At 33.9% G+C, this 15,538-nt stretch overlaps 1 protein-coding gene and 2 pseudogenes across 1 annotated transcript; 2 read left to right on the forward strand and 1 right to left on the reverse strand.

Annotated features, from left to right (window-relative positions):
• The first annotated feature begins 542 nt into the window (after positions 1–542).
• On the forward strand, positions 543–4,830 carry LOC112795160 (L-arabinokinase-like; annotated as a pseudogene).
• A 790-nt stretch (positions 4,831–5,620) lies between these two features.
• LOC112797221 (uncharacterized) lies at positions 5,621–7,492 on the reverse strand. Its single transcript, XM_025840044.3, has 3 exons — positions 7,346–7,492; positions 6,951–7,218; positions 5,621–6,121 (listed from the first exon to the last, which is right to left on the reverse strand). The coding sequence occupies exons 1-3, from the start codon at positions 7,469–7,471 to the stop codon at positions 5,982–5,984; spliced, it is 534 nt and encodes a 177-aa protein (XP_025695829.1). The 5' UTR covers positions 7,472–7,492; the 3' UTR covers positions 5,621–5,981.
• Positions 7,493–11,996: 4,504 nt separating this feature from the next.
• LOC112794391 (probable ribose-5-phosphate isomerase 2) lies at positions 11,997–13,100 on the forward strand (annotated as a pseudogene).
• The last annotated feature ends 2,438 nt before the right edge of the window (positions 13,101–15,538 follow it).

Here is a 15,538-nt window from a genome sequence, read left to right on the forward strand (position 1 = left end):
CTCTTAATTCTACTGCATATAAAATAAAAAAAATTTTATTGTAAAATTTGAAATTGTTATTACTAGATAATAAGATATTAAAATATTGATCATATTTGACAAATAGTATTAATTTCTTCTCTTAATAGTTAATATTCAATTTTTTAACACGGAATAAGTAAAATGACTAAAATCACATTTACTCCAAATTTTTTATTGAATTCCAAGACCCAAGATGTTTATACCTATTTTTGTTGAAAATAAATAAATAAATAAATGAACTTCTCCCGATACTCATAAGTTGATTCATATTTGATAACTCGTATGAAAGCTTATTCCCTTTTGGTAATTGCTAATGGCCAATGACAATGTTGCATCTTGACTGGTCACTTACAATATAATTCTAGGGTTTATTGGTTATAATACCTATGAATTGTTAATCAATGAATCAAAACATTAGATCCTTACTACATTGTTCATTTTCAGTACTATTTTTCATTATTATTATTTATAGTGCATATAACATTGCAATTATTCATAATATGGTAGCGATTAAAATGGGGATGAAGCAGCAGGAAGAGTATGATGGCGATGGTGCTGCTGCTGTTTCTTCCACACAGAAAATGGTGTTTGCTTACTATGTCACTGGTCATGGATTTGGCCATGCAACTCGTGTTGCGGAGGTAACCTCTCATTTCTCATTGTCATTGTCATTGTCATTCATGATTCATTATTTGGATATTACATTGCACTTAAGTTTGAATTGCAATTTCAATTTCAATTGCATGTATACATGTAGGTGGTGAGGCATCTAATCCTTGCTGGTCATGATGTTCATGTGGTCACTGCTGCTCCTGAATTTGTTTTCACCAACGAAGTGCATTCTCCTCGCTTATTCTTTCGCAAGGTGAGTTTAATTCATTTTAGCTTGATTCAGACTTAGTTTGATAGTTGGATCCACTTCAAAATGGGGCTGTTCATGATCTAGATTAGTTGGACTGTATATGGATATGTTTGTTATGGAATGAAATGAATGCTAGGATCATAGCCTGTATAGGTGTTTATTTTTGTGAACGAAATAAAAAAAAGCACATGCTTTACCACGTGTAATGATAATTGTACTCACCTTGAATTAAACATTGGGTTGACACACACCTTCACCACCATTGGATTGGGTGTTATCTCACTTCAAATCATGGTAACGGTTTTGTGAACTGGTTTGGTATTTGATGCAAAATGAGCACATCAATCATTATTCATTCAGTAAAAGGAGTAAAAGAATTACTATAGTTAGTCCATGCTATTTTAATTTGGTGGGCATTCATTTTCTAGAGTTGTATTCTCGGATATGGACATTTATGTTATTCAAAAGTACATAATTCTTACAAACTAGAGATACATTTATCCATTTTTTTTTCAAGGTGGTTTTGGAGTGTGGAGCTGTTCAATCAGATGCTTTGACAGTCGATTCCCTTGCCACTTTGGAGAGGGTAAAGAAACATAACTTCTTAGTTCAGTTAGTTGATTAGTTATAGTAAAGATGATCAATGCTTGAACTTTAAATTGTTCTTCTTCTTTGTATTTGGTTATATTAGTATACTGAGGAAACAGTGAAGCCCCGTGCTAGTATCTTGGCAAAAGAAACAGAGTGGCTGAAATTCATCAATGCTGACTTAGTGGTAAATATATTATTCTTACTATTTATTCTCATGCCAGCCATTTTTGTATGAAGAGAATACACTGTATCTGGTGGACCCTTCTAAAGCTAATATGTAAATGCAGGTATCTGATGTCGTCTCCACTGTATGTCGTGTTGCAGCTGATGTTGGTATACCCTCTGTTTGTGTGGCCAATTTCAGGTAATCTTCCTCCCCTTTTGTGACTGGTGCCACACTAAAAGAAAATGTAGGAAATAAAATTATTGTCTCAAAATGTCTATGTCCTTTCATCTTAGTATTAAGATCTCTCTTCATCGTGTATTCTTTCGAAAACCTGATTGGTATAAATTCTTTTTGACTCCATCGCATCACTAAGTTGCTTGTTCACTTTCTAATTCACTGCCTAAATTAAATAGTCTTTACTAGTAATAAAATATTTAATCGTAAATGATGCAATTAGAAACTACTTCATTTCAGCACTTGAGAGTTGAGATGAATTGGATTGCTTATTTTTCATAAGCTGCATCAATAATTATTGCTCATTCGATATCGTTGTGATTTCAGTTGGGACATCATCTATCTGGATTATGTCATGGCTGCTGGACCTGATTCTCGTTCGATAGTTTTGCAGGTATCAGCAATATTCTATATAGAAAGTTATCTTTCTGTGCTGCCGTTTGAGAGAAATTTTAGGTTTCTGATTGTGTATCTTAAAAAATTTGATGCTAGTTTGGGATTTAATATATGCATATAGTTTCTGAATCTGATCCGATATTTATGGTGCATACTAAATGACTTTATGAAGCCCCACAGAAAAAGATAAAAGTCCAGCCAAGTAAAATCCTTTCAACTTTTATTATTTTTTAACAAAGATAAAAGATGCAGTTGCATATTTATTGATGCAGATAGCTGAAGACTATTCTAATTGCAATTTCCTTATCCGCCTTCCAGGATATTGCCCAAGTATGTTAGTTCTTATAAAATTTCACAACAATTTCATAAAAATTATTTAAATAGCTGTCTAAATCTTGTCTTCTTAACAGTATTTGTTGCATATTTGCAGTGCCCGCTTTTCGCAATGTTATTGATGTGCCTCTTGTTGTGAGGAAGCTGTATAAATCCACAGAAGAGGTACTGCAACAGTACAACATGAACCTTTGCGGAGATTTTCCATACGATGGTTTCGTTCCTAATCTATGACCATGTAATTTTCGTTGTTGAAAAGGTGAGGGAAGAACTTGGGATAGCAGACAATGTGAAACTAGTCATTCTCAACTTCGGTGGCCAGGTTATTCCTTAAATTCCATTTTTAGGTACTAGAATTATATATACATTTATTTGGTTATAAAATAGTTTACTTTGAAGCAATTTGTTTCTGTAAGTGTTCAAGCCTCCAATTCACTTCATCTGAACCTTCAATTAAATACTGATTTGAATTATGAACACAGTTTACAATTTTCTTGCTAATTGTTTGTTGGATCAATCTTCGTTTTACGAATTTGTTACTTCATCGTGACCTTATATTTTTAAGTGTTTCCTGTATTTGGACCATTGGCCTCAGTATAAGCAGAGCCACTACCGTCATCGGACATTCTGAATTCTTTCTGACTATATACTATCTATCCTTGTCTCCAGCCATCAGAATTAAAACTGAAGGAGTTTTTGCCTTCTGGTTGGTTGTGCCTGGTACTCATCAATGATTCTTCTTTATATATGTTTGATTAAAATTGTTCCTCGATTAGTATACAATTCTTAATTGGTTGTGTTGCTTTTATGATCCAGGTTTGTGGTGCTTCTGACACTCAAGATCTTCCTGCAAACTTCAAAAAACTTTCCAAAAATGTTTATACACCTGATATTATTGCAGCATCTGACTGCATGATCGGTTAGTATGAAATTTCCCTTGGTTTGGAGCTGGACAAAAAAATAATATGCTAATAGCACCTTTGAATTTTTTAGGAAAACTTGGATATGGCAGTGTGAGTGAAGCCCTGGCATACAAGTGTCATTTTGTCTTTGTACATAGATAATATTTCAATGAAGAACCTTTTCTAAGAAAAATGCTCGAAGTGCTCACTCTCTCTCTCTCTCTCTCTCTCTCTCTCAAATTTCATTCTCAGTGTTTTCTTGATCTCTTTTTAATTGTCTTTTATTTTCTCCCTTAGCATTATCAAGGTGGCATTGAAATGAGTAGGAATGATTTACTCTCGGTCATTGGAAACCTTATCTTGAACGGGCAATGAGTTTGAAGCCATGCTATGAAGAAAGCATCAATGGTGGGGAGGTACCCTTTAATTCTTGAATGAATTGACTCCTATTTCTGCACAAGTAAATATCATCATGTAATGTCATATTTGACTTTGAGCTTTATTTGTTTAACGGTTGATTTTCTTGTAACTCTTGCAAGAGTGTCCCCTAGTCTATATAGTAGACAGGGGATGTCAATAAAATATAAATATAAATTAAAATTAGCTTTTGGATTTGTCTGTATCAAATTTTGTATCTCCAAATATTTTGAATGTGAATTCTATGTGATTAATATGCCATAGCAAATAGGTTTTTAGAAAGGGCAATCTTTGAAAGCTTGAAATATTTTTTTAAAAATATCTTTATTTTATCATTGGTGGACCAAGAACAAGGTTTGTTTACCTTACCATTGAATCTGCGACTAGTAGTAATTTTACCTTTTGGGATGAGTTCTCTTCCTCTAGTTTTAGTTTGCCTTGGAGAACGCTTAAGAGCTTAATCTTTAACCGGATTTAATTGTCTATTAATCACACTACCTTGCATTCATTTTTCTTCTTATGAACATGATTTTAGGTTTGTTCTTTTTTTCCATACTGATTCTAACATGTAAGTGCTTATGTATTTCCAAAGTTTGATTTTTATTTTTATTTTTCAAATAAACATTTTAAAAATACAGGTGGCAGCCCAGATCTTGCAGGAGATTGCTTTGGGAAAATATCATGCTTCAGTCAATGTAAAATGGATTCTAACACCTATTAATAGCAGTTTGTTTTTGTCAAAATTTTCTTATTCATTTGTATATTGACTTGATAATATGTAGCATAGCGAGGCAAAAAGATTGTGTGATGCCGCAGTTCCAGATGATCAACGACGAAGAGCCATTGGTCAAGATGATATTTTGATCCCAGAATGGTATGCAAATGCTGGAAAACAACTTGGTTGCTAATCATCATATTTGTAAGTATTAATCCATGTTTACAACATACGGGTAATCATATTCAAATTCATGTTTATAATTTTGTTGTATGGTTCCTAATACATAAGTAATTTGTTTTTGCTTAAGGTTCTTCATGGAAATGTTGAAGGTTTTCCAAGATACCTCTTTGCTTTGAGAAACAAACAATGCTGGCGATTAAGGTTATGCTGCTCTTCAACTATAAGGACATGATCATGTCATATGAAAGTAATCACGTTTATAAATTTATTTGTAATTGATAAAAAAAGTTCAAAATATTCCTAAAGAAAATGAAGTGCATGGCCTATAAAATATATATTTGGGATACATCTTAAGCATAATATGTAACCCCTTATTTTCACATTTGGGAACTCACTTTAACCTTATTCTAAAATTTGATGATTCTCAACAAAATGTTATTCTTTTACTTTCATCTCGTTCTCATTCAGAAGTAGACACCAAGAAATAGCAATTATCCGGCCAGGTTAACAACATACATATTATAATTAATTAACGCAATATATAGTTATAATAATAATAATAATAATTCCTGACAATTATGGACTATGGTGATATATAAATAATTAATAGCTTATATTATTCTCTGTCGTATCACTGACAATTATAGGGAATTTAGTAACTACAGATTTGTAGTTATTAATCAACAATCATACAGAGTTTATCTATCAAACTAAGGCTTATCCATTCACTGAGTAATGACATAAGTACACTGCGCCTTCAAAAAGAATACCCTTAGAAGAATCCCAGAAAGAAAAACTAATTAAATTGCAAAACCTTTAATTACACTGCCATTCAATTTCAACCAAAAATCAATATTAATCCATTGAATCTTTGACTAGAACTTCACTAATATCCATTTAATTACGGGAACCTTTGACAACCCAGGTTTTAAATACCAGAAATCTGTGGCAAAATCTCCATTACATTGAATGAAGTAACCAAGAGGTAAACTTGAGGATTTAAAATAAGCATTTGGTTTATAATTACAAGAGATAAGATTAGATAAGCTACCCAGATACCCTAAGAAGATTTCTTCTAGAACACATAGCCATTTTGTAACTAATTGATATAAGAAAAACTTGGTCGCCACACAGTCGTAAGCTCAGGCATCTTTACTTTGACTAGTCGTTTAAGGTTACAAGAGATCTAACCACGCCTGGTCCTATCTTATCAGCAAGGGCACCTGTCTCTGAAATAAGTAATGATTTTTCCTTCACTATGCTCTGTAGCTTCTTTGCCTCAAAGTCAAGTCGAGGTTGATCTGTAATTACAAGCTCAATATGAGGGATACACCAATTTACAGTTAATATGTATCAGTTCTATGCTTGAGGGAACTGAGTCATAGATACGATTTAAATTCTGAACTCAGGAATAACAGTGATCATTAATGAACAGGAATAGATATAATCAGTCTCATCAGAAATTCAGAATTACAAGTTGATGCGTAAAGGCCATAAATCTTTAATATGTTCTAATCATGTGTAGGATTATGCGTGCCAAAATGAAAAAACAAGGAACGTATGTCAAAAATTCCAAACTAGTTTCAGGTAAAAAGGGTACAGTTACATTTGTCTTCAGCATTGCAGGATTTGCAATAACATGAAAAAATTGTTGCCATAATGAATTCAAACCATTAGACTGTAACATAGGTAATTTCAATAAAGATGAATTTTCGCATGCAACTAAAACAAACAGATAAATACAACAAAGACACATGCTTGATAATTCAAATATCAAATTGATAATTCAGTCTAGACTCCAAACAAATGCATGAAATATGGCTTGTATTTCCATCCAGCATTAATATATTAAAGCATATAACAAGGAAATCAATCATCTGTCATAAATATTTATTTTCCTAAAATGCACTCAATCTAAGATTTGTTACCGAACTTTACTGTCAAATAACCACGACATACAAATGATAACTAAGCAAGACTTTTGCACAAGCACATTGGGAGAAAAGAAAAATGGAAAGGTTTTTTATTTTGTGGCACTACTAACAGAGGCATGCATTTATGGTATTTTGATTCATTGTCCCTATATTTTACTTCTTTAGAGGGTAAGGTGGGATGGAATGACCAATTAACCTGTTTCCAAGATAGTGTGGGCAGCATGGAATGGGATGCTGGCAAACATATCAGTTCCTGGAAACATCATCCACGTCTTCTCGAATGAATCATGGTTACCACAGGTGTTACACACTTCTTGCACCAAGGGTCTTGACCTCGACCCTTCGACTCCCTTCATCATCGATTCAAAAGGAGTCGGAACACTAGTCTTGGTTGTCCGAGCCCTCTTCCTTAATGCAGTCAGTGCTTCTCTATTCCCATTTCTCAATTTATCATTCTCAACCATCTGCATTTTTTACCCAAATAGGACAGACAGTTAAGTACCGACTTAATTCCACAGAAAAGCCATTTAAAGGGTCTGATGAGGGTATGGTAATGAATTGATGATTGAGATTCCTCAATAAAGTTGTTACCTGATGCCGGGCCAAAAGAAGAAGCTCGGCTTCCAGTTCCACTTCTGTTAATTTTTGTTGGAATTGTTTCATGGTAGGATCCATATTCCAAGAAAGAAACTCCTGCGAGTTGCAAATAAAAAACATATTTTCAAGCTAATGAAATAATGATGGACACCAATTTCAGAAGAGTTATGAGATTCGGTTGACAATCAAGAAGTTACACTAACAATTTTTGATAATCTTAAAAAAAAAACTGATAGCTGATATATAAACACAATTTTTATGGAAATCAGAATTTTATTAACTCATTCATATAAAAAACACAAATAATAGAATTTCTAAAAAACATAAATTGCAGTTAAAAATGGAACATTCATGAACAAACTATTGCAGCAATTTCAGCATTAAAACAGTTGCCAATTACAACAATTGCATCGAAAACAAATTGCGAGTAAACAAAACATAAATCGATACAAGAAGCGAAAAAATAAGTGTTCGATATTGGGTACTTTGGCAAGAAGTGAGAGCAAATAGGAGAGCAAGGTCACCTATACTAATCAAAAAGCACTAAAATAGGGACTGGCAACGAATTAAGGACATAAATTAACAACCGAACTTCGGATCCATGGTTTACCTACAGGAATACGGATACGACGACAGTGACGAGCACGGAGGCAGCAGCGACGGTGGAGAGTGAAGCTGATGTGATATATTGAGACTCAGAGAGCAAGCTAGACTTTGTAATTTACTATGAGTTTGGCAAATTACATATAGTTTAGCAAAAAAAAAACCACTGCGAGGCCAATAAGCCCCAATTACATCATCAAAAACTAACTGCTTAAGAGAGAGGCGGATTTGACTAAAAAAAGAGAGGAGGCGAATTCCAGTAATGTATATTAATATCCAAATCCATGATTGATCCGCTCAAAATATTAGATCATTGGGTTATTAATTCAATTGTTGAATTACTGATTGAATCTATAGATCTAATTTAATTAAATAATAAATTTTTTATAATAAATTCCAAATGATTTCAAGAGTTGAATTAATTTGGCACTTAGTGTATGAAATAATAATAATAATAATAATAATAATAATAATAATAATAATAATAATATTATTATTATTATTATTATTATTATTATTATTATTATTATTATTATTAGAAAAAAATTTTATTTTTATATTATTATTATTTTAATGAAAAATAGGTAATTTTTCTGTGTCCAAGTTGCTAATAAGTTAGTATGTTCCAACAATGTTAGTACTTAGGCATACTAATGATAGCGTTTATTTACTAGCTTTAAAAATTATCATTTTTTATTTTATAAAATATTTTCCTATTTTTAATATTGGTCATCTCATTCAACACTCAACAGTCTCTACTGTCAAAGCAGCTATCAGAGCATTTAAAAATTCATCTTCAAAACTAAATTATCCTTTTTTTTTTCTGGGTCATCTTTTTACACTTCCCTTGAAAGAATAGGTAATTATATAATGAGTCATTAAAATTTATGGTGTATACAAAATTTAGATCTCTAATATGATTGATTGTTGATTGTCGATCCCAACAAATTAGATACATATCCCTTTTGATAAAGGGTCATCTCCAATGAGGATAATTCTATTTACTGTAGCAGTAATGTGTACAAGGTGAACTCAAAAACATTGATTCTCCCTGACCTATCCTAATCTCTAACCAATCTAACGGAACTAAATTAAGATTTTTACCACATTGCACTCTAATTTCTGGCCTACCATTGTTTTGATTAGCTCTACAGTATTAGGAATCCTTTTTACAAAATAATGCACACCACAAATCTCTTCTAGAAGTTGCCCTACCACCAAAAATCTATCCAATATGAAACAGCAAACCATGTTCACAGCAACACTACCTGAAATAACAATGCAATCACAAAATTTTTCCATCATTCCATCTGTAGAAAATTGAAGCATTGTAGCGAAAAGGAGATACAAAGAGAATCAAAAGCACACACCTCGTCCATGAATTGAAGCTGCACACTCAAAAAAAGCTGTGAAGCAAATCATTTTCTTCGGCAGAACACCGCACATTAGCCATGCTTCAGAATCACTCCTTGAGGAACTCGCTAAATCTGAATATGCAAAGAGTAAAATAAGAGTAAATTTTAAGTTTTCCTGCTAATAGATTATCTTAAGAACAAACCAAATAGCATCACCTTTTGATATTTCACAAGATTTTTAGGGATTGATCTTATCTACGTCCAACAACTAGCTCTTAGGTTACGTTACCTTGTCATACAATGTTCTAAAATTTAAGAAATTTTAAAAGAATCTAAACATTTATAGTGGAGGAAAAACAAATTCAAGTTCCTATTTTTTTCAATGGTACAAATTCCTATTTTTGACACACAACACAAGCAAATTGAACTAAATTTTTCTCACTGCTAAGTAAATACTAAATAGAACTCAAAACTTAAATTTTTCCTAATTTTAATTATTTTAGAAGCCCTAAAAAAACAAGTCTCTCATAAAAATACATGCAATTGAATTAGTGAGTAGGACCACAACAGAGACACACTTTCCACAAATGATTTCAAAAGCAGCACAAACAAACGATGTCACATACCGTCACATCGGCGTTGGTCCTCCGATCCGTCACGGTGTCTTTAGTTGGTGATTTTCCGGTATCAAGTGTGGTATCATTAAAATTTTGCGTAATTGTTTATGTGAATGAAGGTGATGCATGGAAAATCCTCTTCATATGAGGATGCTAGAGTGGAATGCGCCATTTTTAGAGCAAGTAAAATGTATGCGTTTTGCTAATTGCTCAGTAAGGTTTCTATCATAAACAAAACAAATTGAGTAGTTAACATTACAATTAGGATTGTACCATTATCAGTTAACAAAAAAATTAGAATGTTCAACGAAATACATAGAGAAAAGTCTAGCAATTTTAGTAAGATAAAACTTTCTATTAGTCATAGCAAATTCATATATATATTGCATCAAGAACAGGAAGAGTATCAACTGCCAACGACAGACATTTTTTGTAATGCTGTCCTGACTGATCCTTGAAGTAAATATTGAGTTGAGACTCGCCAATCCGGGTAACCCAATTGGGCAAGGAGATATTGGGTTTTGTAGATCCATGAAAGCAAAGTGTCACATGGAGCTTAAGACCCACCTTCTAAACCATCTCAGCAATAGCAAGATCAGTCATATTTTCCTGCAGCATCTTTCTCAATAATTTCCCACCAAACAGGGAACTCAACACCTTCAACTCCTAATAACTTCAAAGCTTTTAGACCAGCTGTAATTGCTCTAGCATGGTTTAGTGAATTGCAGTCTTTAGAAACTGCATCTAAAGGCAGACCCACAAATAATCTTACACCATCCTACGTCATATTATCTTAGCCATGTCAGTTTCTTTTTAATCCTTGACCTTGAACATCATATAACAACACCTAGTGCATTTAGTTTGACCCAACATGTAACATGAGATTTGAAATTATGCAAATAAATCATAGCAAGAACTTTAACAATATATTATACAGGGATAGCTCTACTAATAAGCATAAAATCCAGATGAAGAGAGAATATCTTATCCACATTTAACCCATACAAAACACTCTAGTCTTTGATTCTCATGGTTTTCAGTTTTCATTAATAAAAAAATCTAGGTTAATGTAAGAAAACCATACCCATACAAATAAAATAACATAAAATCCTAATTTGTGTTGACTTATTAAGTTATTATTCATCTAGTTGAATGGCTGATGTTGTTGAATAACTCAACACAAATATTTACATACTCTGAATTTAATCCAAAGCTAACAATATATAGAAAAATTAGGTCAAAACAAAAACAACACAGAACTATTTAATTAATTAAAAGCTTCTTCCTTGGTCAAACCCTAATAAAAATCCCATTTTTCCACACAAAATTCTCACCAACCAAAAACAGAACCCAGCATGCAAATCAAAACAGAAAAAACTTATCGATTTGGATCTTCTACCAACACCAGAATGCTTCTCCGCTTGAACTGGTTCAGACTGAAGAGCTCTCAGAGTGAATCTAATCCCATCTTTCTTCCACTTAATATTTTTCCTGAAACAAACCCTATCATTCGAAATCCTAAAACCATCCTTCAAATTAATAAAATCCAGCTCCCTATTTCCCAATTCGGGCATTCCCAAATTATCTTGGGAGCTCCCAATCACCGAAATCTCCATGATCAACAGCAAAAAACCCTAGTAATAATCACACCGAACGAAATATACCGTAATAAAAATGAATCAGAAAAACCCACTCAAAATTTCTGAGATAATTAACACAGAAAACGAAGTATCTGAATGAAAGAAGAGATTTTGAAAATGGATAAAAAAGAATTGGGGGAAACATCATATATAAAGGTGTGGAACTCTCGCACGCGCTTTTTCTTTGAAACCGGTAAACGTGAGATAAAAGCTTGCGTGAGACAAAAGCTTCCACTTGCATCCCCTTCCTCTGTTTTTTTCTATCAATATATAAACCCCCACAACCAAACAAGCCCTCTCATATCTCCGCCACCCCTCTTCTCTTCTCTTCTCATTTCTCTTCTCTTCCGCACGAATCCTATCTTCACACATTCACTCGCCACCACACATTCACATTCACATTCATTCATTTCCCCCCAAACCCAATTCAATGTCAATCCCCTGCGCCCATTTCATTGCCTCGGAGAAAGCAGCCATGGAAGCTAGCATTCTTCTCCCCTCTTCCTCTCTCTATCTCAGCTCATTCTCATCCAAGACGATTAGAAGAAAATCGTCGCCTATAAAGCCGTTGAGTACGTCGAATCCGGTATGGTTCACGACCTCGGAACTGGCTCCACTGCCAAACACGTCGTCGACCGAATTGGCGAGCTTCTCCATCAGGGCAAGCTCAAGGACATCGTCGGAATCCCCACTTCCAAGAAGACGCACGAGCAAGCCCTCTCTCTCGGGATCCCCTTGTCGGATATGGACTCTCACCCTATCGTTGATCTCGCCATTGACGGTGCCAACGAAGTTGATCCTTACCTTAACCTCGTCAAGGGCCGCGGTGGCTCCCACTTGAGGGAAATGATGATTGAAGGTGCTTGCAAGAAGTTCGTTGTAACCGTCGATGAGTTCAAACTCGTTAACTATATTGGTAGTAGCAGTTTGGCTATGCCCGTTGAAGTTATTCAATTTTGTTGGAAGTTCACTGCTTCCAGACTTCAGAATCTCTTTCAGAAATCTGGTTACGTTGCAAAGCTCAAAACTTTGGGCGAAAAGGCTTAGCCTTATGTCACTGACAATGGCAACTATATCATTGATTTGTATTTCAAGCAGAGTATTAGAGATTTGAAGGCTGCCAGCGATTCTATTATGTAAATCGCCGGTGTTGTGGAGCATGGAATGTTCATTGACATGGCTACCACTGTTATTGTTACAGGTGAACTTGGCCTAACTGTCAAGAATAAGTAGTAGCTTAATTCAAACACCATTAAAGGACATGAACAATAAAGTAGGTAAAATTGGAATAATCAAGGAGGTAGTTTAATTCATCAAGGTTGATGCTTTGACATTTGGGGTGCCCTTTGGGGGCTTCTAACATACGATATCTGGTGTAGTTGCAATTGCTGGAGAAAGTATCTTAATTTCTTCGCCAATTTTGTTATTTTTGACCTGGTTTGAGCAAGCAAGCATAAGAAAATTTTATAGACTTGTTGGAAATTTGGATATTCAGTTCATGTAATGGCTCTTGTGTTTTGTACACAACTTGTTATTGAACTGGTATTGTTTAACTTATTGAATTAATTCAATTCAAATTTTGCTCCTTTTTCCCCTCTTTGATTTGCGAATTTTATATTTTGCTGCTTAGCCTTTGTCTGGTTCTGAAGTACTTTTCCTTTAAAATTAAGATGTAGCTGTTGTTCATAAATCACTTGTAGTGTGTTGCATCCATTTAATTGCTATTTGGGGTCCAATAATTCGTGATTGTAAGTGCACCTGTTAACAGAGTTTGTAAATTTTTGCAAATGTGGAAACTCTTTGTGGTAGGTAGATTATAATTATCCCCATCCATTGACTTGAAAAAAGATTAGTTGTTCTGTACTTCTCTGTCTAACTGTCTTATGGCATTGCAAAAGGCTATAAAATTGTCGTCATTCATGCATTAAAATTTTTCAATTATATTGCCATGATTATTCAATAGTGTGAATGCTCGAGCAATTATTAGCATTGTCCTCTGCATTTGCTTGTACTCTGAAAAGGAGACTTCAACTGCCTACCTAACTTTACACATGTCGTGTGATCAAGTTGTGTTCTTAAGTGGTTGATGCTTCTATTAACGTGTCTATATTGATTTTACGGATAAGCATCAACATAATGGAAGATTGTCTTGTTTTCACGATGAATTCTTCCTTATTATAAACCATTGAAGCTTGTTATTTCGTCTTTAGATTTGGAAAGATGTGGCAGCTCTCGCAATTGCTGGTATTATTTCATATCAGTTGTGTTGTATTTCTAGCTATCAGATTATTTGAGCTAGGAAAAGCTTCTTGTCCGTAATAGTATTCTGTGATTCATACTTAATGATTAAGTTATGATAACCTTATTCATGTAAAATTGGTGAAGTATGTTAACTTCTCCGTAATTGGTTAATATTTTATCAGAGTTATGATCATCTTTGTGATTATTTATAGTATTTTATCATTGAGACCGATTCCTAATTCTCTTCTTACTACCTTTAATATTATGTACTTTCTTTGGTTACTTCAATTTAACATTGGATCAATAATCATACTGCAATGTTCACCAAAAAAAAGAAAAAGAAAGAGCAATAACCCAACTGTAATATGTTGTTGCTCTTTGATTTAAAGGTCAGTTGGAAGGATGTTCTGTTCAATTCAATTCAGATATATTTTTCTTACATGTTGGATTTAACATTAATATATTTTAGATGAGATCAAACGTTAACTATAACAGTATAACTGCTTCATTGATAAGTCATAACTAGGCTGCAATACTAACTTATTGGACATTGGGTTGTGAGTATATTTAATCATGCCCATACTTGAGTTCTTTGAAAATTAATAAGCTTTAGCATAGAAGATGCCAAAGTTATGGGTATGATGATGCTTGCAGTTGTTTGTAGCAACCAAATAAACATGTTACATATTGGTAATATTCTTGGTTATCTTAGAATTCCTTAATTAACAATGACGTGACTAGTGTTCTTTGGAATATGCTGACCCCGATTGCTAGGCGAGTTTCGGTTCCATTATCACTGATCTAGACCATTTCAATTTTTGTAATTGACCATTGCTTTCTTTCTTGAAATCAAAGGTCAGAAACATGTCCGGTATAGGAGATTGCTTTAAAACACAATTCTAAAATTTCTTTGTTTTATCTTAAGTCGAATTTAATGTGGTGATTAAGTTAGGTACTATAGTTTATCTAATCCATTTCAATGAAGAACTGGGACGGCATAGAATCCATTTGATCCCGGAACTGCATGGATAAAATAGAGCAGTTGTGTGTTGACTAAAGGTGTGCCTACTGTCTTTGACACCAAACAAGAACAAAAGATTTGAAGAAGATATCACCACTCCTGCTTCCCATTCCCGTTATTATTTTGTTGCAACATGTTTAAACATGACTCTCACCACTCTGGACTTAACATCCACACGACACAATATGGTAGGAATTGGATGCGTCTCTCAATTGGGCTATGTAATTGGGTTGTGTAATTGCATCTTTCTCAGATTGTTTCTTTGAGAATTGGGCTTCGGCCCAATTACACAGCCCAATTGAGAGAGGCATCCAATTCCTACCATATTGTGTCGTGTGGATGTTAAGTCCAGAATGGCGAGAGTCATGTTTAAACATGTCGCAACAAAATAATAATGGGAATGGGAAGCAGGGGTGGTGATATCTTCTTCAAATCTTTTGTTCTTGTTTGGAGTCAAAGGCAGTAGGCACACCTTTAGTCAACACACAATTGCTCTATTTTATTCATGCAGTTCCGGAATTAAAGGGATTCTATGCCGCCCCAGTTCTTCATTGAAATGGATGAGATAAACTATAGTACCTAACTTAATCACCACATTAAATTCAACTTAAGATAAAACAAAAAAATTTTAGAATTGTGTTTTAAAGCAATCTCCTATACCGGATATGTTTCTAACCTTTGATTTCAAGAAAGAAGCAATAGTCAATTAC

This window comes from Arachis hypogaea, chromosome 4 (assembly GCF_003086295.3).
Source record: "Arachis hypogaea cultivar Tifrunner chromosome 4, arahy.Tifrunner.gnm2.J5K5, whole genome shotgun sequence".
Taxonomy (NCBI): domain Eukaryota; kingdom Viridiplantae; phylum Streptophyta; class Magnoliopsida; order Fabales; family Fabaceae; genus Arachis; species Arachis hypogaea.

Excerpts from the sequence above, each read along its gene's own strand:
- LOC112797221 (XM_025840044.3), bottom strand. The coding sequence starts at position 7,471 with ATGTTTTTTATTTGCAACTCGCAGGAGTTTCTTTCTTGGAATATGGAT. Across the intron at positions 7,219-7,345 it reads TTCTTTTGGCCCGGCATCAG|ATGGTTGAGAATGATAAATT; the intron begins GTAACAACTTTA and ends TAAAAAATGCAG. Across the intron at positions 6,122-6,950 it reads CCACACTATCTTGGAAACAG|ATCAACCTCGACTTGACTTT; the intron begins GTTAATTGGTCA and ends TTGTAATTACAG.